General features: G+C 42.8%; 1 protein-coding gene across 2 annotated transcripts in view; it reads left to right on the plus strand.

The window, feature by feature from the left end:
* ACADSB (acyl-CoA dehydrogenase short/branched chain) overlaps positions 1-19328 on the plus strand; it is a 41339-nt gene that overhangs the window by 10627 nt on the left and 11384 nt on the right. For both annotated transcript variants that reach the window (XR_005723555.1, XM_040254949.1), the window contains exons 2-7: positions 10129-10288; positions 10512-10612; positions 13911-14117; positions 15473-15643; positions 16839-16964; positions 18306-18398. Coding sequence is in view for 1 of the 2 variants with exons in the window: in XM_040254949.1 (XP_040110883.1) it covers positions 10129-10288; positions 10512-10612; positions 13911-14117; positions 15473-15643; positions 16839-16964; positions 18306-18398 (858 nt within the window). In the remaining variant the exon portion in view is untranslated. The remainder of the gene's footprint in view (positions 1-10128; positions 10289-10511; positions 10613-13910; positions 14118-15472; positions 15644-16838; positions 16965-18305; positions 18399-19328) is intronic.

The following is a 19328-nucleotide window of genomic DNA, read 5'->3' on the forward strand; positions in this document are numbered from 1 at the left end:
TGCTGGGAGAAATATCAATAACCTCAGATATGCTGGGAGAAATATCAATAACCTCAGATATGACACCACCCTTATGGCAGAAAGTGAAGAAGAACTGAAAAGCCTCTTGATGAAAGTGAAAGAGGAGAGTGAAAAAGTTGGCTTAAAGCTCAACATTCAGAAAACTAAGATCATGGCATCCAGTCCCATCATTTCATGGGAAATAGATGGGGAAACAGTGGAAACAGTGGCTGACTTTATTTTTCTGAGCTCCAAAATCACTGCAGATGGTGATTGCAGCCATAAGATTAAAAGACGCTTACTCCTTGGAAGGAAAGTTATGACCAACCTAGACAGCATATTCAAAAGCAGAGACATTACGTTGCCAACAAAGTTCCATCTAGTCAAGGCTGTAGTTTTTCCAGTAGTCATGTATGGATGTCAGAGTTGGACTATAAAGAAGGCTGCTGCTGCTGCTAAGTCGCTTCATTCGTGTCTGACTCTGTGCGACCCCATAAATGGCAGCTCCCCAGGCTCCCCCCTCCCTAGGATTCTCCAGGCAAGAGCACTGGAGTGGGTTGCCATTTCCTTCTCCAGTGCATGAAAGTCAAAAGTGAAAGTGAAGTCTCTCAGTCGTGTCCAACTCTTCGAGACCCCATGGACTGCAGCCTACCAGGCTCTTCCGCCCATGGGATTTTCCAGGCAAGAGTACTGGAGTGGGTTGCCATTGCCTTCTCAAAGAAGGCTGAGTGCTGAAGAATTGATGCTTTTTAACTGTGAGGTTGGAGAAGGCTCTAGAGAGTCCCTTGGACTGCCAGGAGATCCAACCAGTCCATCCTAAAGGAGATCAGTCCTGGGTGTTCATTGGAGGGCCTGATGTTGAAGCTGAAACTCCAATATTTTGGCCACCTGATGCAAAGAGCTGACTTATTTGAAAAGACCCTGATGCTGGGAAAGATTGAAGGCAGGAAGAGAAGGGGACAACAGAGGATGAGATGGTTGGATGGCATCACCGACACAATGGACATGTGTTTGGGTGGACTCCGGGAGTTGGTGATGGACAGGGAGGCCTGGCGTGCTGTGGCTCATGGGGTCGCAAAGAGTTGGACACAACTGAGCGACTGAACTGAACTGATGTTTTATTCAGCGGATATTCTGAGGACTTTTAGCCTGGAATGTAGCCCCTTGGCTCACTCTGAGGGACCACTCCAGAGAGGTAAGGGAGGAGCCAGGATACATAGGAGGTTTTGCAACGAAGACCAGGTAGTCAGACCATCAAAAGATTTCTTTTAATTAAAAGAAAACTGGACATCTCAAGTTAGTGAATTTAGCACTTTTCTTTGGGCTTCCCTGGTAGCTTACACTGTAAAAGCATCTGTCTGCAATACAGGAGACTTGGGTTCGATCCCTGGGTCAGGAAGATCCCCTGGAGAAGGAAATGGCAACTCCAGTACTCTTGCCTGGAAAATTCCATGGATGGAGGAGCCTGGCAGGCTACAGTCCATGGCATTGCAAAGAGTTGGACATGACTGAGTGACTTCACTTCATGCAGGAAGATGCAAGACTTTGGGGTCACTGAAATCAGTCCTTTGATAACGAACCTTAGCTGTCCAGGCCCAGCCTCCTGTGCTTTCTCTTCCTGAGTTTTCTCAGGGTTCACCCATGGGCCAGCTGTAATGCCATGGCTTGGTGGCTGCAATGTCCTTTATTACTGATTTGGAAGGCAACATTTTTTTTCACTCACACAGTTCAGAGAGCTTTTTAGAAATGTGGAACCCCAAGCTTCACCCTGAGTCTCTCGAAGCAGAGCTTGAATTAGCAGGGCTGAAATAGCTCTCCCTTGCTCTAAGCTTCCCCCAAAGATCTGGGTATGTAGCCAGGAGTGACAGCACCTAATTTAAATCATGGTGGTGGTAGGGCTGGGTGGGTAGAGGACTTGTTTCAAAGATACTAATAGTCATTGGTAAAAGTTCCCAGAATAAACCAGTTTCTTGAGTTTAGTTATGTGTAACTGGTATTCGGTAGTTAGATTTAAGAAATCCATAAAGTTGTTCTGTAGTGTGATGCTGAATGTATTAACAGCTACATCTAGCATTAAAAAAAAAAAAAAGCCTACTTTCAAAGCCCGAAGACTATGTGGTTCAGGCATTTATACATTTTAACACATCTTAACATCAAAATTTTTATCATTAGGTCTTTCTAATACAGATAACTGTGGGAAATAATATAACTGGTACCCAGTTCCACACAACCCACTTTAGCTATAACCCCCCCCCCTTTTTTTAAGAGATAATTGTGACATCAACCCTGTACTTGCATGCTCTCCTTGGAGGCAGCTTGCAACCAGGGCCCAGTGGTGAGGTGAGTTGGGATCACAGGAAGGCAGACGAGACAAAATGTAGCTGGTATCACCTGGCTTATTGCACACAGCACACAACACAGGTTAGTCAGAGCAGGGAGACCAGACAAACAAGGGCGTAACCGGAGCTCCTCCTGTTTGTGATGTCCTTCCTTAGACTTTGCTGAACAATTCCTGAACACGCTTAATTTACCACACCAAGACGGTGGGGGTCCACAGTGGCCCGTGTGACTCCATCTTGACCTACTGAACATACCCTAACTCATATGAGTCTCACACAATGTAAGTAGCAATCCTGACCCAAGAGAAATCACCATGAAACCACACTCCTGAGGTTGATGTGTATGCTTCCCGTTTATGTTTTTAAACTTCATCTGTGTATATCAGAATATATACTAACATTTGCTGTGTTTAAAAGTGCACATAAATGCTATCTGCCTGAATAAATTCTTTTGCAATTTGCTTTTTGTGTTTGATACTATATTTTCAAGACTTACCCATGTTGATACATGTTATCTCCGTAGTTCACTTTAACTGCTCTAAAACATTCTGTTAAGTCAATGTGCTGTACCACAACCTCTGCACTCCTTTGTTGGTAAGTAGTTGGAGTCTTCATTTTTTTCCCCATTTAAGGTGTCACAGCATTCTTTGCATGTCTATATTTGTGTGTATGAGGTCCAGGGGAACTGCTGAACCTTAGGACATGTATGTCTTACAACAGTGATTATACCAGTTTGTACATGTAAAGTAGAGGAGACTGTTCCTCTCCACCCACTGTAACAGCTTGTTAAAAAGAAAAAAAAAAGCCTAATTCATGAATCTTGTACCACATAATAAGGAAGACTTTATTCAGGAAGGGACTATTGCATTGGGGTTTTGCATTGGGGGTGCGAGACAAGGCTCTGCTCCAAGTGCAACAAGGAACAGTGGGTGTCTAACCAAGAAGCGGGGCGAGGGTCGGTGGATGGAAAATGATAAAGAGGAAACAGCAGAAGTAAGGGGGACAGGAAATAACCCATGCTCTTCAGGATCTTGCCACAGGTGGACCAAAGTGGTGAGATACCAGGGACGAGGGGTTTTCACTGATGTGACCCAGCAGGATTCTTATTAACACTGGACAGAGTGCAGCTTGAACTCAGCCCAAGGTTGGGGCCCCATCACAAAGAGGAGCTTGACTCGTTTGGTAAAGGAGAGTCTTGACCAACTTCCCTAGCACTTCAGGGTCAAGTAGGGGGCAGAGGAGAAGCTAGAGGAGACTGAGGACTGCCGGGCAGGAACGGATGGGAGGAGAAGGAGGACAGCAGAGTGTCCTGGGAGTCAGAGAGATGGGACGCCTGGAGGGAGGAGGGCTGCACAACTGAACTGGGTCAGCTGCAGTGACTATAACTTGATCTTGTAGGGAAGAGATCCTGGTGATGGGGCGGCGGGGTAGGGGGCGGTGGCAGGCCACGTTGGGGTGGGCTGAGGAATGTCCCGAACACTAGGGGCAATAATGTGGTTAGAAGTAAAAACGTTCAATGTTCATGGGGAGATGGGCCTTCAGTAAATGGTTCAGTTAGATTAGTGCGGTAGTTCTTACAGGTCTGGTCCAGACCCCTGTGTCAGCTGCTCACCACTGTCTTTTTCTTATTCTGGTGTGTTTGGGATCGGCAGTCCCCTCTACAGACTAGGCCAATGCAAAGGCTCTTCTTAAGTGGGAAATAACAAATCTAAGAGTCATTTTCACAAACAATCTGCTCAAAATAAGGGCCGAGGACCTGAATAGACATTTCTCCAAAGAAGACACACAGGTGGCCAATTTGTTGTTCAGTGGCTCAGTCGTGTCTGACTCTTACCAACCCCATGGACTGTAGCACGTCAGGCTTCCCTGTCCTTCACTGTCTCCTGGAGTTTGCTTACATTCATGTCCATTGAGTCAGTGATGCCATCCAACCATCTCATCCTCTGTCGCCCCCTTCTCCTCCTACCTTCAGTCTTTCCCAGGATCAGGATCTTTTCCAGTTAGTTGCCTCTTTGCATCAGATGGCCAAGGTATTGGAGCTTCAGCTGCCACGTGAAAAGATGTTCAACGTTGCTGATTATTGGAGAAATGCAAATCAAAACTACAATGAGATATCACCTCATACCAGCCAGAGTGGCTATCATCAAAAAATCCACAAACAAGAAATGTTGGAGGTGTGGAGAGAGGGAACCCTCCTGCACTGTTGGTAGAAATGTAAATTGGTACAGCCATTAAGGAGGACAGTATGGAGTTTCCTTAAAAAAACTAAAAATAGAGCTACCATATGACCCTACAATCCCACTCCTAGGCATAATATCCAGAGAAAAACATAATCCAAAAAGATACGTGTACCCCAGTGTCCATTGCAGCAGTGTTTACAATAGCCAAGACATGGAAGCAACCTAAAGGGCCATCAACAGAAGAATAAAGATGTGGTACATACACACAATGATATTAGCCATTAAAATTATATAATGCCATTTAAAAAAAAAAAAAGCCATTTGTAGCAACATGGATGGACCTAGAGATTGTCAGACAGAGAAGGAGAAATATCGTGTGACATCCCTTATATGTGGAATCTAAAAAGTAATGATACGAATGAACTTACAAAACAGAAACAGACTCACAGACATCAAGAACGCACTTATGGTTGCCAAGGGAGAAGGGATAGTTAGCAAGTTTGGGGTGGACATGTACACATTGCTGTATTTTAAGTGGATAATTAACAAGGACCTACTGTATAGCACATGGAACTCTGCTCAGATATGTGGCAGCCTGGATGAGAGGGGGCTTGGGGAGGCGAATGGATACATGTATATGGATGGCTGAGTCCCTTTACTGTTCACCTGAAACTGTCACAACATTGTTTATTGATTGGCTATACCCCAATACACAATAAAAAAGTTTATACATATTAGCACTTAAAAAAAGAGCTTCACTGTACATGAGCTAAAGATCCTTTTATCTTGATTAGATATAGCCCTTTAAATGGTTGGCTTCCCTTGTGGCTCAGCTGGTGAAGTATCCGCTTGCAATGTGGGAGACCTGGGTTCGATCCCTGGGTTGGAAAAATCCCCTGGAGAAGGTAAAGACTACCCACTCCAGTATCCTGGCCTGGAGAATTCCATGGACTGTATGGTCCACAGGGTCACAGAGTCGGACACGACTGAGTTACTTTCACTTCATTTCACTTCCAATATATATAATCCCAGGGCTACAGTTCATGGGGCATCTATTATTCATCCTAAAGTAGATTGCTGGGACAAACTTCTGAAACAAGCATAGAGTATCTTTTTTCATAATTAAACAGGTATGTAGTGTGACAAGGAACTATCTGGGCAGTGGGTCTTAGAGCTCAGTTAACAGAATCAGAATCAGGCACCATACCTGCCTCCTGAGAAATCTGTATGCAGGTAAAGAAGCAACAGTTAGAACCAGACATGGAACAATGGACTGGTTCTGAATTGGGAAAGGAGTACATCAAGGCTGTATATTGTCACCCTGCTTATTTAACTTATATGCAGAGTACATCATGCGAGATGCGATGAAGCACAGGCTGAATCAAGATTGCTGGGAGAAATATAACCTCAGATACACAGATAATATCACCCTTATAGCAGAAAGTGAAGAGGAACTAAAGAGCCTCTTGATGAAAATGAAAGAGGGGAGTGAAATAGCTGGTTTAAAACTCAACATTCAAAAAACTAAGATCATGGCATCTGGTCCCATCACTTCATGGCAAATAGATGGGGAAACAATGGAAACAGTCCGAGACTTTATTTTCTTGGGCTCCAAAATCACTGCAGATGGTGACTGCAGCCACGAAATTAAAAGACACTTGCTCCTTGGAAGAAAAGCTATGACCAACCTAGACAGCATATTAAAAAGAAGAGACATTACTTTGCCAACAAATGTCCATCTAGTCAAAGCTGTGGTTTTTTCAGTAGTCATGTATGGATGTCAGAGTTGGACTATAAAGAAAGCTAAATGCTGAAGAACTGATGCTTTTGAACTGTGATTTTGGAGAAGACTCTTGAGAGTCCCTTGGACTGCAAGGAGATCAAGCCAGTGCATCCTAAAGGAAATTAGTTCTGAATATTCATTGGAAGGACTGATGTTGAAGCTGACACTCCAATACTTTGGCCACCTGATGCCAAGAGCTGACTCATTTGAAAAGACCCTGATGCTGGGAAAGATTGAGGGCAGGAGGAGAAGGGGACGACAGAGGATGAGATGGCTGGATGGCATCACTGACTCAATGGAAATGAATTTGAGCAAGCTCCGGGAGTTGGTGATAGATGGATAAGCCTGGTGTGCTGCAGTCCATGTGGTCCCAAAGAGTCAGACATGACTGAGCAACTGAACTCAACAGAATCAGAACTGGATATCCATTGAAACATCTCTATCTAAAATTACCCTTGTTTTAATCAAATATAACCAAATTAAGGTTAAACTTGTTTGTAAACTGAATCTGGTTGATTGATCATAGCGGCTCCTTTAAATTGGCTGTGCTAGAATGTTTCATAAGGAGTCTCAGGGCCAGGAAAACAATACCAAGGGCTTGTCACATGTTTGTGTGCTGTGGATTTAGGTGAAGTCCTTGCTTTTTTGACATCCCCAAAATACTATGAGATTTTTGCACCTGTTAAGATGTGGTCTTCCTAAGAATGTAAGCGTTTTCAATCTCTGCAGGGATCAGGTGGAGAGGAAAAAATGTTTCAAGTCTGATGACAAATGTATGATTTACCAAATTGCTGTCAGTCATAATTAGCTTAAGGGGAAAGGTTTTCCTCATATCTGGGGAAGTAAGATTAAAAGCCAATAATATTTTACAAAACCAAAAAATTATAACCATATTCATCAGTGTATTCAAGTCAACTAGTTTCTTTAAGTTTCATGAAATCAGTTTCCATTAGACTTTTTGTATATCTTACCTAGTTCAACAGTATGATTTAAAAGTTATTGAAAACCTGCAGTTGTCAAAAAATCCTTTCTTTGAATCTTGAAGATTAAGCAGTTTTATGACACACCATTTTAAGTGCAAGTCACTGCAGCTGGCAGCTCCAATGCAGAGCCCAGCCCCACGGTGGGTGCCAAAATCTGTTACTGAATTCGGGTTTGGCTACTTGCTACTCAAAGGCAATAATCAAGAGGCAAATGTCAGAAAAAAGGAAAAATGCTTTAATCAGAAAAGCTGGAAATCTGCGGGAAAGGTGGGTTCATGTCCTGAGACCACCTCCAAAGATTCTGCTCAGCCCTGACAGTTTTTAAAGAGGAGAAAAAAGAGGGGAAGAATATCAGTGAATCCCTGAGGCAGAAAGTTGGATTCCGCCTCCTTCTCCATTGTATGCAGACTGGCAGATTCTCTTCAGATGTTATCTTGGGGTTTTAAGGCTAGTCTTGGAAAAGAATCAGCAGGGTAGGCGAGGCAAGGTGTGCATTCTGGAGAGTGTAAGTCAGGAGTTAGGTTAAATTGCTCTGTGCTCTCTTTTCTTTAAGTAGGTTCTCTGAAGGGAAGAAGACAGAAATGGGGAAACGGGAAAGGGGCCAAAGAGCTGCTTTCACAGGTCTGTAGTGTCAAAATCAAGTTGAATAGAAGGACCCTCAGTTGGTGCTGGAAAGTTGCTCGTTGGTGTGGGGAAGCCCCTCAGATGTTGGAATTGGTCTCAGAATCATTACAAGCGAATCACACAACCACACTGAGATGGGGTGAAGAAAGAACTTTCAGAAGCAGTCTTGACTGGGTTCAGTTCAGTTCAGTTCAGTCCCTCAGTCCTGTCTGACTCTTTGCGACCCCATGAATTGCAACACGCCAGGCCACCCTGTCCATCACCAACTCCCGGAGTTCACCCAAACTCACGTCCATCGAGTCAGTGATGCCATCCAGCCATCTCATCCTCTGTCGTCCCCTTCTCCTCCTGCCCCCAATCCCTCCCAGCATCAGTCTTTTCCAATGAGTCAACTCTTTGCATGAGGTGGCCAAAGTACCATACATCAACATGAATCAGCCACAGGTATACATATGTCCCCTCCCTCCTGAACCCCTCTCCCACCTCCCACCCCATCCCACCCCTCTAGGTTGTCATAGAGCACTGGGTTGAGCTCCGTGTCACACGGCAAATTCCCACTTGCTATTTATTTTACTGATGGTAGTGTATCTGTTTCCATGCTATTCTCTCAATTCGTTCCACCCTCTTAACACATGCATATGGAATATTGAAAGATGGTACTGATGAACCTGGTGGCTCAGATGGTAAAGTGTCTGCCTGTAATGCGGGAGACCTAGGTTTGATCCCTGGGTCGGGAAGATCCCCTGGAGGAAATGGCAACCCACTCCAGTACTCTTGCCTGGAAAATTCCATGGACGGAGGAGCTTGGTAGGCTACAGTCCATGGGGTCACAAAGAGTCGGACATGACTGAGTGACTTCACTTCACTTTCACTTCACTGATGAACCTACTTGCAGGACAGCAATGGAGATGCAGACATAGAGAACAGACTTACAACAAGCATTTGAGATCAGATGGCGTCTCTCCTTTTCATTGAAATTGGATGGTCTCTCTCTGTTTCTGGTCAACAATGGATTTGTTGTTGAAGAACTTGGGACCCTGTGACAGGGGGACACACTAATGGCAGGAGGAGCTAGCCTTGCAGTTTCATTGAGTTGCAACCCTAACTGCTTCTCTTAGACCACCACTGCTGTGTTCTTCGGGCTCAGAGCAGAGTTAGTCATTACCATTTGTTGAACTCCTACTATACAGTGGGTCCCCTGTTAAACCCTTGATGGGGATTGCTTCCACCCAGTTATGATCCTTATTTTCCAAAGGTTATTTCCTCATTTTTATAAGGAAGGAAACTAAGACTGAGAGATTTTAACAGAGAGGTTAAAAACCACCTGCCCAAGATCCATCTGCAATGCAGGAGACCCCAGTTCAATTCCTGGGTCAGGAAGATCTGCTGGAGAAGGGATAGGCTACCCAACGCAGTATCCTTAGGCTTCCCTGTGGCTCAGCTGGTAAAGAATCTGCCTGCAATTCAGGGGACCTGAGTTCGGTCCCTGGGTTAGGAACATCCCCTGGAGAACGGAAAGGCAACCCATTCCAGTATTCTGTCCTGGAGAATTCCACAGACTGTATAGCCCATGGGCTCACAAAGAGCTGGACATGACTGAGCGACTTTCACTTTTCACTTCACGATCACATAGTAAGCAGCCAGACTGACACTAGTTCTTTCGGACTCCGGAGCCCGTTTTCTTAACCTGTATCTTCTGGTACTAATTAATGAGAAGCTAAAAAAAAAAAAAAAAAAAAACCACTGGCCACAGAAACCCAAGAAGCAGAGTTCCTTGCAGCCAGGCAGGGCAGCTGGGACGCTCGGCTCCCTCAGCTGTCCCCGGGCCCTCACACATCCCTGCCCCACGAGAGAATTCTCTTCACTGTAGTCAGTACTGTTAGAGTCCGGTTTTCCTAGCCAAGAAGTTACAGAAACGTGTCATTTGAAGAATGAGTTCCACCTGGAACGTTCTGTTTCTTCGAAGGTAAGAAGTAATTGTGTGGGGAGACGTATTCCTTTAGAACAGCTCCTTCCCGGATAACCCAGCTTGGGTTTTTGGTCACAGGATGGTGAATCTTAACGCGCCAGGCCAATCTCTCTTATTCTGCTGAAAGAAGTTATGAAGGGTGGGTTTGTAAGGTAACTCCCAAAGCAGCTGACGCTCCCTCCTCCCGACATGCTTTTCTGCCCTTGCGCGCATGCGTGTGTTCCTTACTCATTGGCGACTGTTCCCGCAGCTACGAAGAAACTTCCCAAGCTGCCTGTCTTCCTGGAAAACTCCTCCTCATGCCCTAAATTCTTCTCAGTCAGAAGCTCAGCTCAAAGCGACAAGCAATGGACTACCTCTCGCCCCTCTGCAAACATTTACGGATGAGGAGATGATGATAAAGAGCACAGGTGAGTGAACCCGGGTTCACCAGAGTTCTCCCCGGGTCACGACGTGGCCTTTGGTATGAGATCACACGGCCTGTGACAGGACTGGGGGAGGTGTTCTCCTAAGTTTGTGAATGGAATTTTTTGTCATTAATTTTAAGTCTTTCTTTTCTTTTTTTTTTTTTTTTAATTAATACATGCCAGATTTATAAAATAAAGACTTACTAGTATTTTTCCCCCCCTACAGTTAAAAAATTTGCCCAGGAACAAGTTGCTCCTTTTGTTTCAAAAATGGATGAAGATTCAAAAATGGAAAAATCCATAATACAAGGATTATTTCAACAAGGGGTATATAATTAATGATTATTCTAATTTCAAACTTTCATAAATACCTTCCAGTGTTAAAATGTATGTATACTTTTAAATTTAAGAATGATAATGATGGCATAATTTCCTAGTCAGAATTATGTGACTTCTCTTTCAGATTGAGAGCCTAGTTAAAAAAATTTTTTTAGTCAAATTAACTTTTAAAATTAGAAATACCAGTGCTTTGTAAGTAAAAGGTTAGAAGCAAGAGTGATTTCTTCAGACCAGTGGTATTCAACTGGGGGCTATTTTGTTCCCCAGAGGACATCTGGCAATGTCTGAAGACGTGGTAGTCACAACTAGGAGTGAGACTGACGTCTAGTAAGATGCAGGCCGAACATCGCAGAGTACACAGGATGGGCTGCTGAGACACAGAATTATCCAGCTTAGTGACGCCAAGGTTAGGAAACCTTGCTTTAGTAAAACTTCACACCAGAGCATCTACCTGAATCTCTGTGTATGTAGGAAACCTAAAAGCAAGAGGTTCGTATCTGAAATCCATCAGATTTAACCCAGGCAACCAATTTCCAACTTTTTAATTGTGCTTTAATAGAAGCACAGTATATAAAATAGATAAAAATAGAAATGTTATGACTGTGAGTATAGGGAGAGGTTATCATCATGGGAACCCCACGGAGAACATTTCAGAATCACCAGACTCTTCGTCTCTCCCTTCTGTATAGGTGGGAAGTGGTTTTGTTTTGTTTTGTTTTGTTTTGTTTTCAATACTAAGGCTATCCCTGGTAGCTCAGCTGGTAAAGAATCCGCCTGCAGTGTGGGAGGCCTGGGTTCGATCCCTGGGTCGGGAAGATTCCCTAGAGGAAGGCATGGCAACACACTCCAGTATTCTTGCCTGCAGAATCCCCGAAGAGCCTGCTGGACTACAGTCCATGGGGTCACCAAGAGTGGAACGTGACTGAGCAACTAAGCACACACATGCAAGGCTACCCCAGGTAGAGATGCAGGTTCTATCCCTGGATTGGGAAGATCGCCTGGAGAGGGCATGGCAACCCACTCCAGTATCCTTGCCTGAAGAATCCCATGGACACAGGAGCCTGGTGGGCTACTGTCATGGGCCACGGGGTCGCACAGAGTCGGACACTTAGCAAGTTAGTACACAAGGCTGTCCCAGAACTAATAGTCCCTATTAGTTCAGAGCCATTGGCTTAAATCTTAACCAGTTATCCTGTTTGAAAATTAGCCTTTTCCAGTAATTTTTTTATTTCTTACTGTTCAAATAATACTAGCTTTTTTTTTTTTTTAATACCATACAATAGTAGTTTTTCAACTTTCTTTTAGCAGTGAAACTGTTGGGAAAATAGAATCTTATGTGAAGTCACAATGGTTCAGAAAGCATCCATTTCTCAGCCAGGTCCATTTACAGAACCTCAAGACTTCTCTGAGAGGTCTTGGGGTCCCACACTTGGAGCTTCACTCTCGCGAGGGGGTAGTTCTTGCAGGCAGGGTCATTTGCAGTGACAGGTTGCCTGCCACGTCACAGTCACTCCTGCCTGCTTGTCACACACCCCTTGGGGGGTCTGCTTCATTTCACATCTTGCATCAGCTATTCTCAGCCTCACGTGACTCCTACCTTCTGACCTCTCCAGAGGTCACCTGCCAAGATAACTGACAAATATGTCCATTGGTGCCTTTTTTAGAGAAGCAATGTCTCGGACAGCTGTTAAAGATACGATAGTCCGATATTCTCACGCCTCCGTCAGCCTTCAGGCACCTCCCAGTCCTGAATTCTTCCTCACAGAACATCATTGCTGGTTTGCTCAGCCTTTCTATCTTCCCCCTTGTGGTTCTCACTTCCTCTCAGCTAAGTTTCTCATCAGCTAAAAACATAACAGCCACACCCTGGCTGCAGCGCATGCAGCTCCCTACTACCTGGAGAGGGCAGAGAGAAGCATTCCTCTTTGCCTGGTCACAGCTTTGTGTCTTTTTCCCCCTCGTAAGTGAGCGAAGTGAAAGTCACTCAGTCATGTCCGACTCTTTGCGACCCCATGGACTATAAAGTCCATGGAATTCTCCAGGCCAGAATCCTGGAGTGGGTGGCCTTTCCATTCTCCAGGGGATCTTCCCAACCCACAGATCGAACCCAGGTCTCCAGCATTGCAGGCGGATTCTTTACCAGCTGAGCCACAAGGGAAGCCCAGTGATGTATTAAGTAAGTATGCTATTTACCCCATTAGATTTTAATAAAGTAGAATTAACCCACTGAAATAATGTTCTAATGTCACAGTAAGTTGGGAATTGCTGATGCAAGCCACAAATATCAGGAAGCAAACTAAAGATAGGTGGGCATGAAAGAATTCTGATGGCCATAAGGCAACCAAGTATGTTAAGTAAGTCTATGCAGATGCCGAATATAAAAGTTAATATTTGGGAACTCTGGGATTTTCATGTTGTTTAGTTGCTAAGTCATGTCTGACTCTTGTGACCCCTTGGGCCATAGTCTACCAGGCTTCTCTGTCCATGGGATTTCCCAGGCAAGCCTGGAGTGGGTTGCCATTTCCTTCTCCTTTTCCCCCTTAGTAAAAGGCAGAAGATTTATTCTATGTGAAGAGAAATCAGCGAATACACAGTTTTGGGTCTTGAATTACATATGCACACATTCTCTTTCTGAAACAAGGACACTTAAAAAACGGAATATTGTGGATGTTTCATGTTCCAGGCTGAGGACTGGTTATTGAACAGTCAGGCAGTTACTGAAAAGCCTTGATCAGTTTTGACCATGATTACCAGGCAGCTGGGCCTTGTCTTGTGTGATTCCAGGAAACACTACCACATGTGGCCTGCTAACCATCTGGACTTGCTGAAATGGCCGCAAAAGGAATGGCCATTCAGTTATTTATTCAATTATTGTCTCAGTTTAAAGGGTCAAGGTGAAGGGGACTGACTCAAAGAGATTCTGCTCAATGAGACTGGAGATACTCACTGCTTTCTCCAGTTTCCTTATTACATATTTTATTACTATTCCATTTCAGTATCTTTTAAAACATTTTACCTCTCTTATTTTTGTTTTTTAGATCCCAAAAGCAAATAATTGATAGTTCCAGCATGTCATTTTATCCTTTGAAAATATATATTTCTGTTACAGATTTATTTTTGTTACTTAGAGGGATAGAGCCATACCAAATAAAAATAAGACATATATACAGAATTTAAAAATTAAGAACTTATATAGTTACGAATTATTTTTGAACTCATTCTTGCAAGAAATTGTCCCATATAAAAAATAGCTTTCTTAATGTATGTTTCCTTCTTTTTCCTTTAGTTGATGGGTATTGAAATTGACGCAAAATATGGAGGAACAGGAGCTTCATTTTTTTCCTCTGTCCTAGTGATAGAGGAGTTAGCCAAAGTTGATGCATCTGTGGCTCTGGTATGTGACATTCAGAACACATTAATTAACAGGATGATTGGAAAATATGGAACCGAAGAACAGAAGGCTACCTATTTGCCCAAGCTAGCAACTGAAAAGGTAAGTTGACATGAATTGTTGAAATGGATCTGATCTTGTCTAAGTGTAGGATGTTTTCAGGAGAAAAGTAGCTACAGTGTTGGCTTTTCTGTTTAAGACAACAACACAGCACCACTAATTACTCAGCTCAGTTCAGTCGCTCAGTCGTGTCCGACTCTTTATGACCCCATGAACCCCAGCACGCCAAGCCTCCCTGTCCATCACCAACTCCCGGAGTCCACCCAAACACACGTGCATTGAGTTAGTGATGCCATCCAACCATCTCATCCTCTGTCGTCCCCTTCTCCTCCTGCCTTCAATCTTTCCCAGCATCAGGGTCTTCTCAAATGAGTCAGCTCTTGGCATCAGGTAGCCAAAGTATTGGAGTTTCAGCTTCAACATCAGTCCTTCCAATGAACACCCTGGACTGAGCTCCTTTAGGATGGACTGGTTGGATCTCCTTGCAGTCCAAGGGACTCTCAAGAGTCTTCTCCAACACCACAGTTCAAAGCATCCATTCTTCGGCACTCAGCTTTATTCACAGTCCAACTCTCACATCCATACATGACCACTGGAAAAACCATAGCCTTGACTAGACGGACCTTTGTTGACAAAGTGATGTCTCTGCTTTTTAATATGCTATGTAGGTTGGTCATAACTTTTCCTTCCAAGGAGTAAGCGTCTTTTAATTTCACGGCTGTAATCACTATCTGCAGTGATTTTGGAGCCCAGAAAAATAAAGTCAGCCACTGTTTCCACTGTTTCCCCATCTATTTGCCATGAAGTGATTATTACTCAAGCAATGCTCAGTAAATTAATGCTAACCTGGTGGCTCAGACAGTAAAGAATGTGCCTGCAATGCAGGAGACCTGGGTTGAATCCCTGGATCAGAAAGATCCCCTGGAGAAGGGTACGACACCCCACTCCAGTATTCTTGCCGGGAGGATTCCATGGATAGAGGAGCACAGTGGGCTACAGTCTATGGGATTGCAGAGAGTTGGACATGATTGAGTGGCTAATACACACTAGAAAAATACACTCGGAAATTTAGAGAATGACCATTGCACGATTAAATCATTTCTGTTTTATCTATTATTTTGATTGGTGGTTTCATTTACATTGTGATTATGAAAACCAGTTTAATGAAACATAACTTTTAATATGTGCTTAGATCTTTAAGTCTGACCTAGACAAATAGTGGAATATATTTTGGGAAATAATGCTGTCAGAATGCCATTACTATTTTGATACATACAGGCTTTTGGAAGTAGCTGAAAGTTTTTGATTTTCAAATGTTGATTTTGCTGTAAGTGGGTATTTGTTATGCAGAATATAAATACAAGTCTTAATTTCGAATTTTTTCCTCTCATGTGTAGGCATCAAGTATCTGCATTTCAGAGGCTGGAGCAGGTAGCGATTCATTTGCTATGAAGACCAGAGCTGATAAAAAGGGAGATTATTACATCATCAACGGGTCAAAGATGTGGATTAGCAGCGCTGAGATTGCTGGGCTGTTCGTGGTGATGGCAAATGCAGACTTTTCTGCTGTAAGTTTGAGGACAAACATGCTCACTGTTGCCCCCCTCATCTTTTCTCTTTGTTTCTTTTCCTTGCTTGCATTTTCTTCTTAGGACTTAATCTTAAACTCTTCATACTCCTCAGAATTGGAAAAGTTAGCCGACATCTTTCCATCTGCTTATTTACTAAACTCCTAAAACAAATATTACAATTAACAATAAATTTTAGCTACATGGAAGACCATTTAATTAATCTCCTAATCTGTTAGACAGGAGGGTAAAATATTGAATTTTATAGAATTTCAGATTTTCTGTTTAATAATGAAGAATTTAAGTAGCTATTTAGTACATTTATTTATTTTTGATGTGGATCATTTTAAGTTTTATTGAATTTGTTACAGTGTTGCTTCTGTTTTATTTTTTGGCCAGGAGGCATGTGGGATCTCAGTTCCCCAACCAGGGATTGAACCCACACCTCTTACATTGAAAGGTGAAGTCTTAACCACTGGACAGCCAGGGAAGTGCCCTCGCACATTTATTTTTTAAAATTCTTTTTCTAGCACATTTATTTTTAGGAATGTTTTATTACATTCTTAAAATAAGAAAGGCTTATTCTTATTTAAAAGAAAAAAGGCTTCCCAGATGGCTCAGGAGTAAAGAGTCTGCCAAGTGGGAGCCACAGGAGACATGGGTTCAATTCCCGAGTCTGGATGATCCCCTGGAGGAGACAATGGCAACCCCTTCCAGTTTTCTTGCCTCGAGTATCCATCATGGACAGAGGAGCATGGTGGGCCACAGTCCATGGGGTTGCAAAGAGTTGGACCTAACTGAACACGCACGTACACATTCAGTTGAAAAATAGACATACAGCAAAATGGTAAAGATTGCTTTTGTTTTTTCTCTAGGGTAACATTTAATTTAATTAAATTTTGAAACTTCATTAAATAAAGTTAAATTTAAGATGGGGGATTAATCATGTAATACTTTTGTGTTGCTTAATAATTTTAATAGCAACAGTGGTTTCTGAAAGTGTAAAATAAAGAGTAAAATTCTTGATTTTGAATCTACTTTCACCACTCTGGTTTCATAACACACATGGTGCAATTCTGAGTTCATTAGTAATTAGTGCTAAAGTCTGCTTTTAGTTTTCTGTTTACTTGAGCCCTTTGGGAACAAGAGATCTTCTCAGTCAAAGTGGTGATAGCATTTTAAATCTGTATTTCAGGGGTATAAAGGAATTACCTGCTTCTTGGTCGATGGTGATACCGAGGGCCTTCATGTAGGGAAACCAGAGAACAAATTGGGAATCAGAGCGTCTTCCACCTGCCCAATCACATTTGAAAATGTCAAGGTGGGTATCTTAGACAAGGAATACGCTCTGCCTGTATGCATAGTTGCGAGTAAGGTATCAAAATTGTTAGTCCTACACAGGAGAGTATTTTGTAAACCTCTTGAACAGTGATCTTAGTTGAGGTCATGACCTCAGTGTGCTTCTCACAAGCGTTGACACCAAGCATGGAAACCTGTCTGCCCAGCCGCTGGTCTCAAGTGTCAACCCCAAGAAGTCATCTCATTCATAGTTTAGCAACCTGTTACTTGTGCACCAAACATGGCTTTGGAGGAGGAAGCCCACAGCAAGGCCACAAGGTGGGGCTGTTGCCCAGTAAGAGTGGAAAACAGCCAGGCAGCCCCCCACAGGTGAGAGCTGAGTCTTAAAAAAAAAGAAGCATTGACTAGAATGGGGTGCTTTAGACTTGACTGAGATAGGGCAGGGTGCAATCCATCAGCTGCCGCTGGTGAGAATGTCACCTTTTTGGCTCCCTGGTGACTGTGTATGTGCTCCTGGGGTATCCTATGGGGTCGTGTGAGCCTCACTGCTGCGCCCCAACTCTCTTTCTTCTCATCTCCCTTTGCTTTCCCCACGCTGCCCACTCTTGTCTCCTAACTGCTCATGTTAAGAAGCTAAGTGTATTTTTTAAAATTTCTCTCCTGCTATCTATAAAGCAGGTTTATTTTTGTGGCCATGCCACACAGCTTGTGAGATCTTAGTTCCCCAACCAGGGATCAAACCTGTGCCCCCAGCAGTGAAAGCCCAGAGTCCTAACCACTGGATCACCAGGGAATTCTGCTAAGTGTATGTTTTTTTTAAGTGCTCCTAGTCTAGATTTTTTAAGTATAAGTAAACAGCTTAATCTGTTTCTTCACTCCTCCTTTATCTTGTGTCCACATGCATGTGTCCACACACACCCCTGCATTGATTTTTGTCGCAATAATAGTCTCAACAGAAGAAAGGCTGACTACCCGTCCATGTTTTCTGTTATTCCTGATAGTTTATCTCACATTGTAGCATACAAGTAAGAGTTTGGGGAAGGGGGTGGAAATTGTTATTCATTTATGTTGTTGATTAATTGTATGAGATTTCATTCTTCTAGATCCAACAGATGCCTCTGCTGGGCTCTGGAGGCTGCAGTAATGAACAGCATGGACTTGAGTTCTATCCCCCTGAGAGTGCGTGGGAAGCAGTTTAGAAGGAGTTACAGAGACATACTGGGGACAATTTCCTTGGAGTTTAATGAATACTATGCTAGAGTGTTATCACAGAAATTGAGAGTATATGTGCATTTAAAAATGTATAATCAAAATGAATTATGGCAAATTAAATTGAGAAATAACTGCATATTTTTCTTTTCAGGTTCCAAAAACAAATATCCTGGGACAAGTTGGGCATGGCTATAAATACGCCATCGGGAGTCTTAATGAAGGCAGAATAGGAATCGCTGCACAGGTTAGTCAGATTTTACCCTTTAACTTGACTCTTCCTCACACAGTCAATTAAAATGTAAAAAGAAAAAAAAAAAATCAGTGAAACCAGTGAGTATTTGGAAGCTTGTCAACACAAGATGGCGCCCTTCCCTTCCACGAAGTGAAAGAATAGCTTCTGGCTGTGATTTCTTTAAAATTCCACTTCGGTCAATTATGTAATGTCCTGAGACCCAAACAGTGGCTTAGAGCTAACAGTTTTTTTCTGCTTTGAGAGCATTAAAGTATTATTTAATACCTGGATCGATAACTTAAGTACATTGTAGATTAAATGTGGTATTTTTTTTTTGAAAATCAACATTTCAAAGCATGCAATTCATTTTGCAATTTTAAAAATTAAGAATAAGTAACATTCAGGGGACTTCCCTGGCAGTCCAGTAGCTGACTCCAGGTTCCCAGTGCAGGGGGCCTGGGTTTGATCCGTGGTCGGGGAACCAGATAGCACAAGCCACGGCTGCAGATCGCACATGCCACAAGGGAGATCGAAGATGCCAGGTGCCATGACCAAGACCCAGCGGAACCAGATAAATAAACAAACATTTAAAATAAGTAAATAAATCTTAAAAAAAAAAAAAAGGAAGACGTTACAGTCTTAGTGAGAGTCTCTGTAGATAATGAAAGATTTTTACTTCGTTTTTTGCCTGTGAAAATCAAACAACTTTTTGGCCTGGCACTAGAGATAAAATGGCAACAATTAAACATATATAAGATAAGAACTATTCAATTTTTTTTAAACCAAATTTGCCCTTTAAATAGCATATTAAATTTTTCTATTAGATGACACCAATTGCTTTCTAGAATCACAAAATGAAATCTTTGGTTTTATGAACTCATTTTTGTAACATATAAACTTTTAATCAATGAGTATTCAGAATTCAAAAACTTACAGCTTTTG

Source organism: Oryx dammah, unplaced genomic scaffold, assembly GCF_014754425.2.
Source record: "Oryx dammah isolate SB20612 unplaced genomic scaffold, SCBI_Odam_1.1 HiC_scaffold_14, whole genome shotgun sequence".
In the NCBI taxonomy this organism is placed as follows: domain Eukaryota; kingdom Metazoa; phylum Chordata; class Mammalia; order Artiodactyla; family Bovidae; genus Oryx; species Oryx dammah.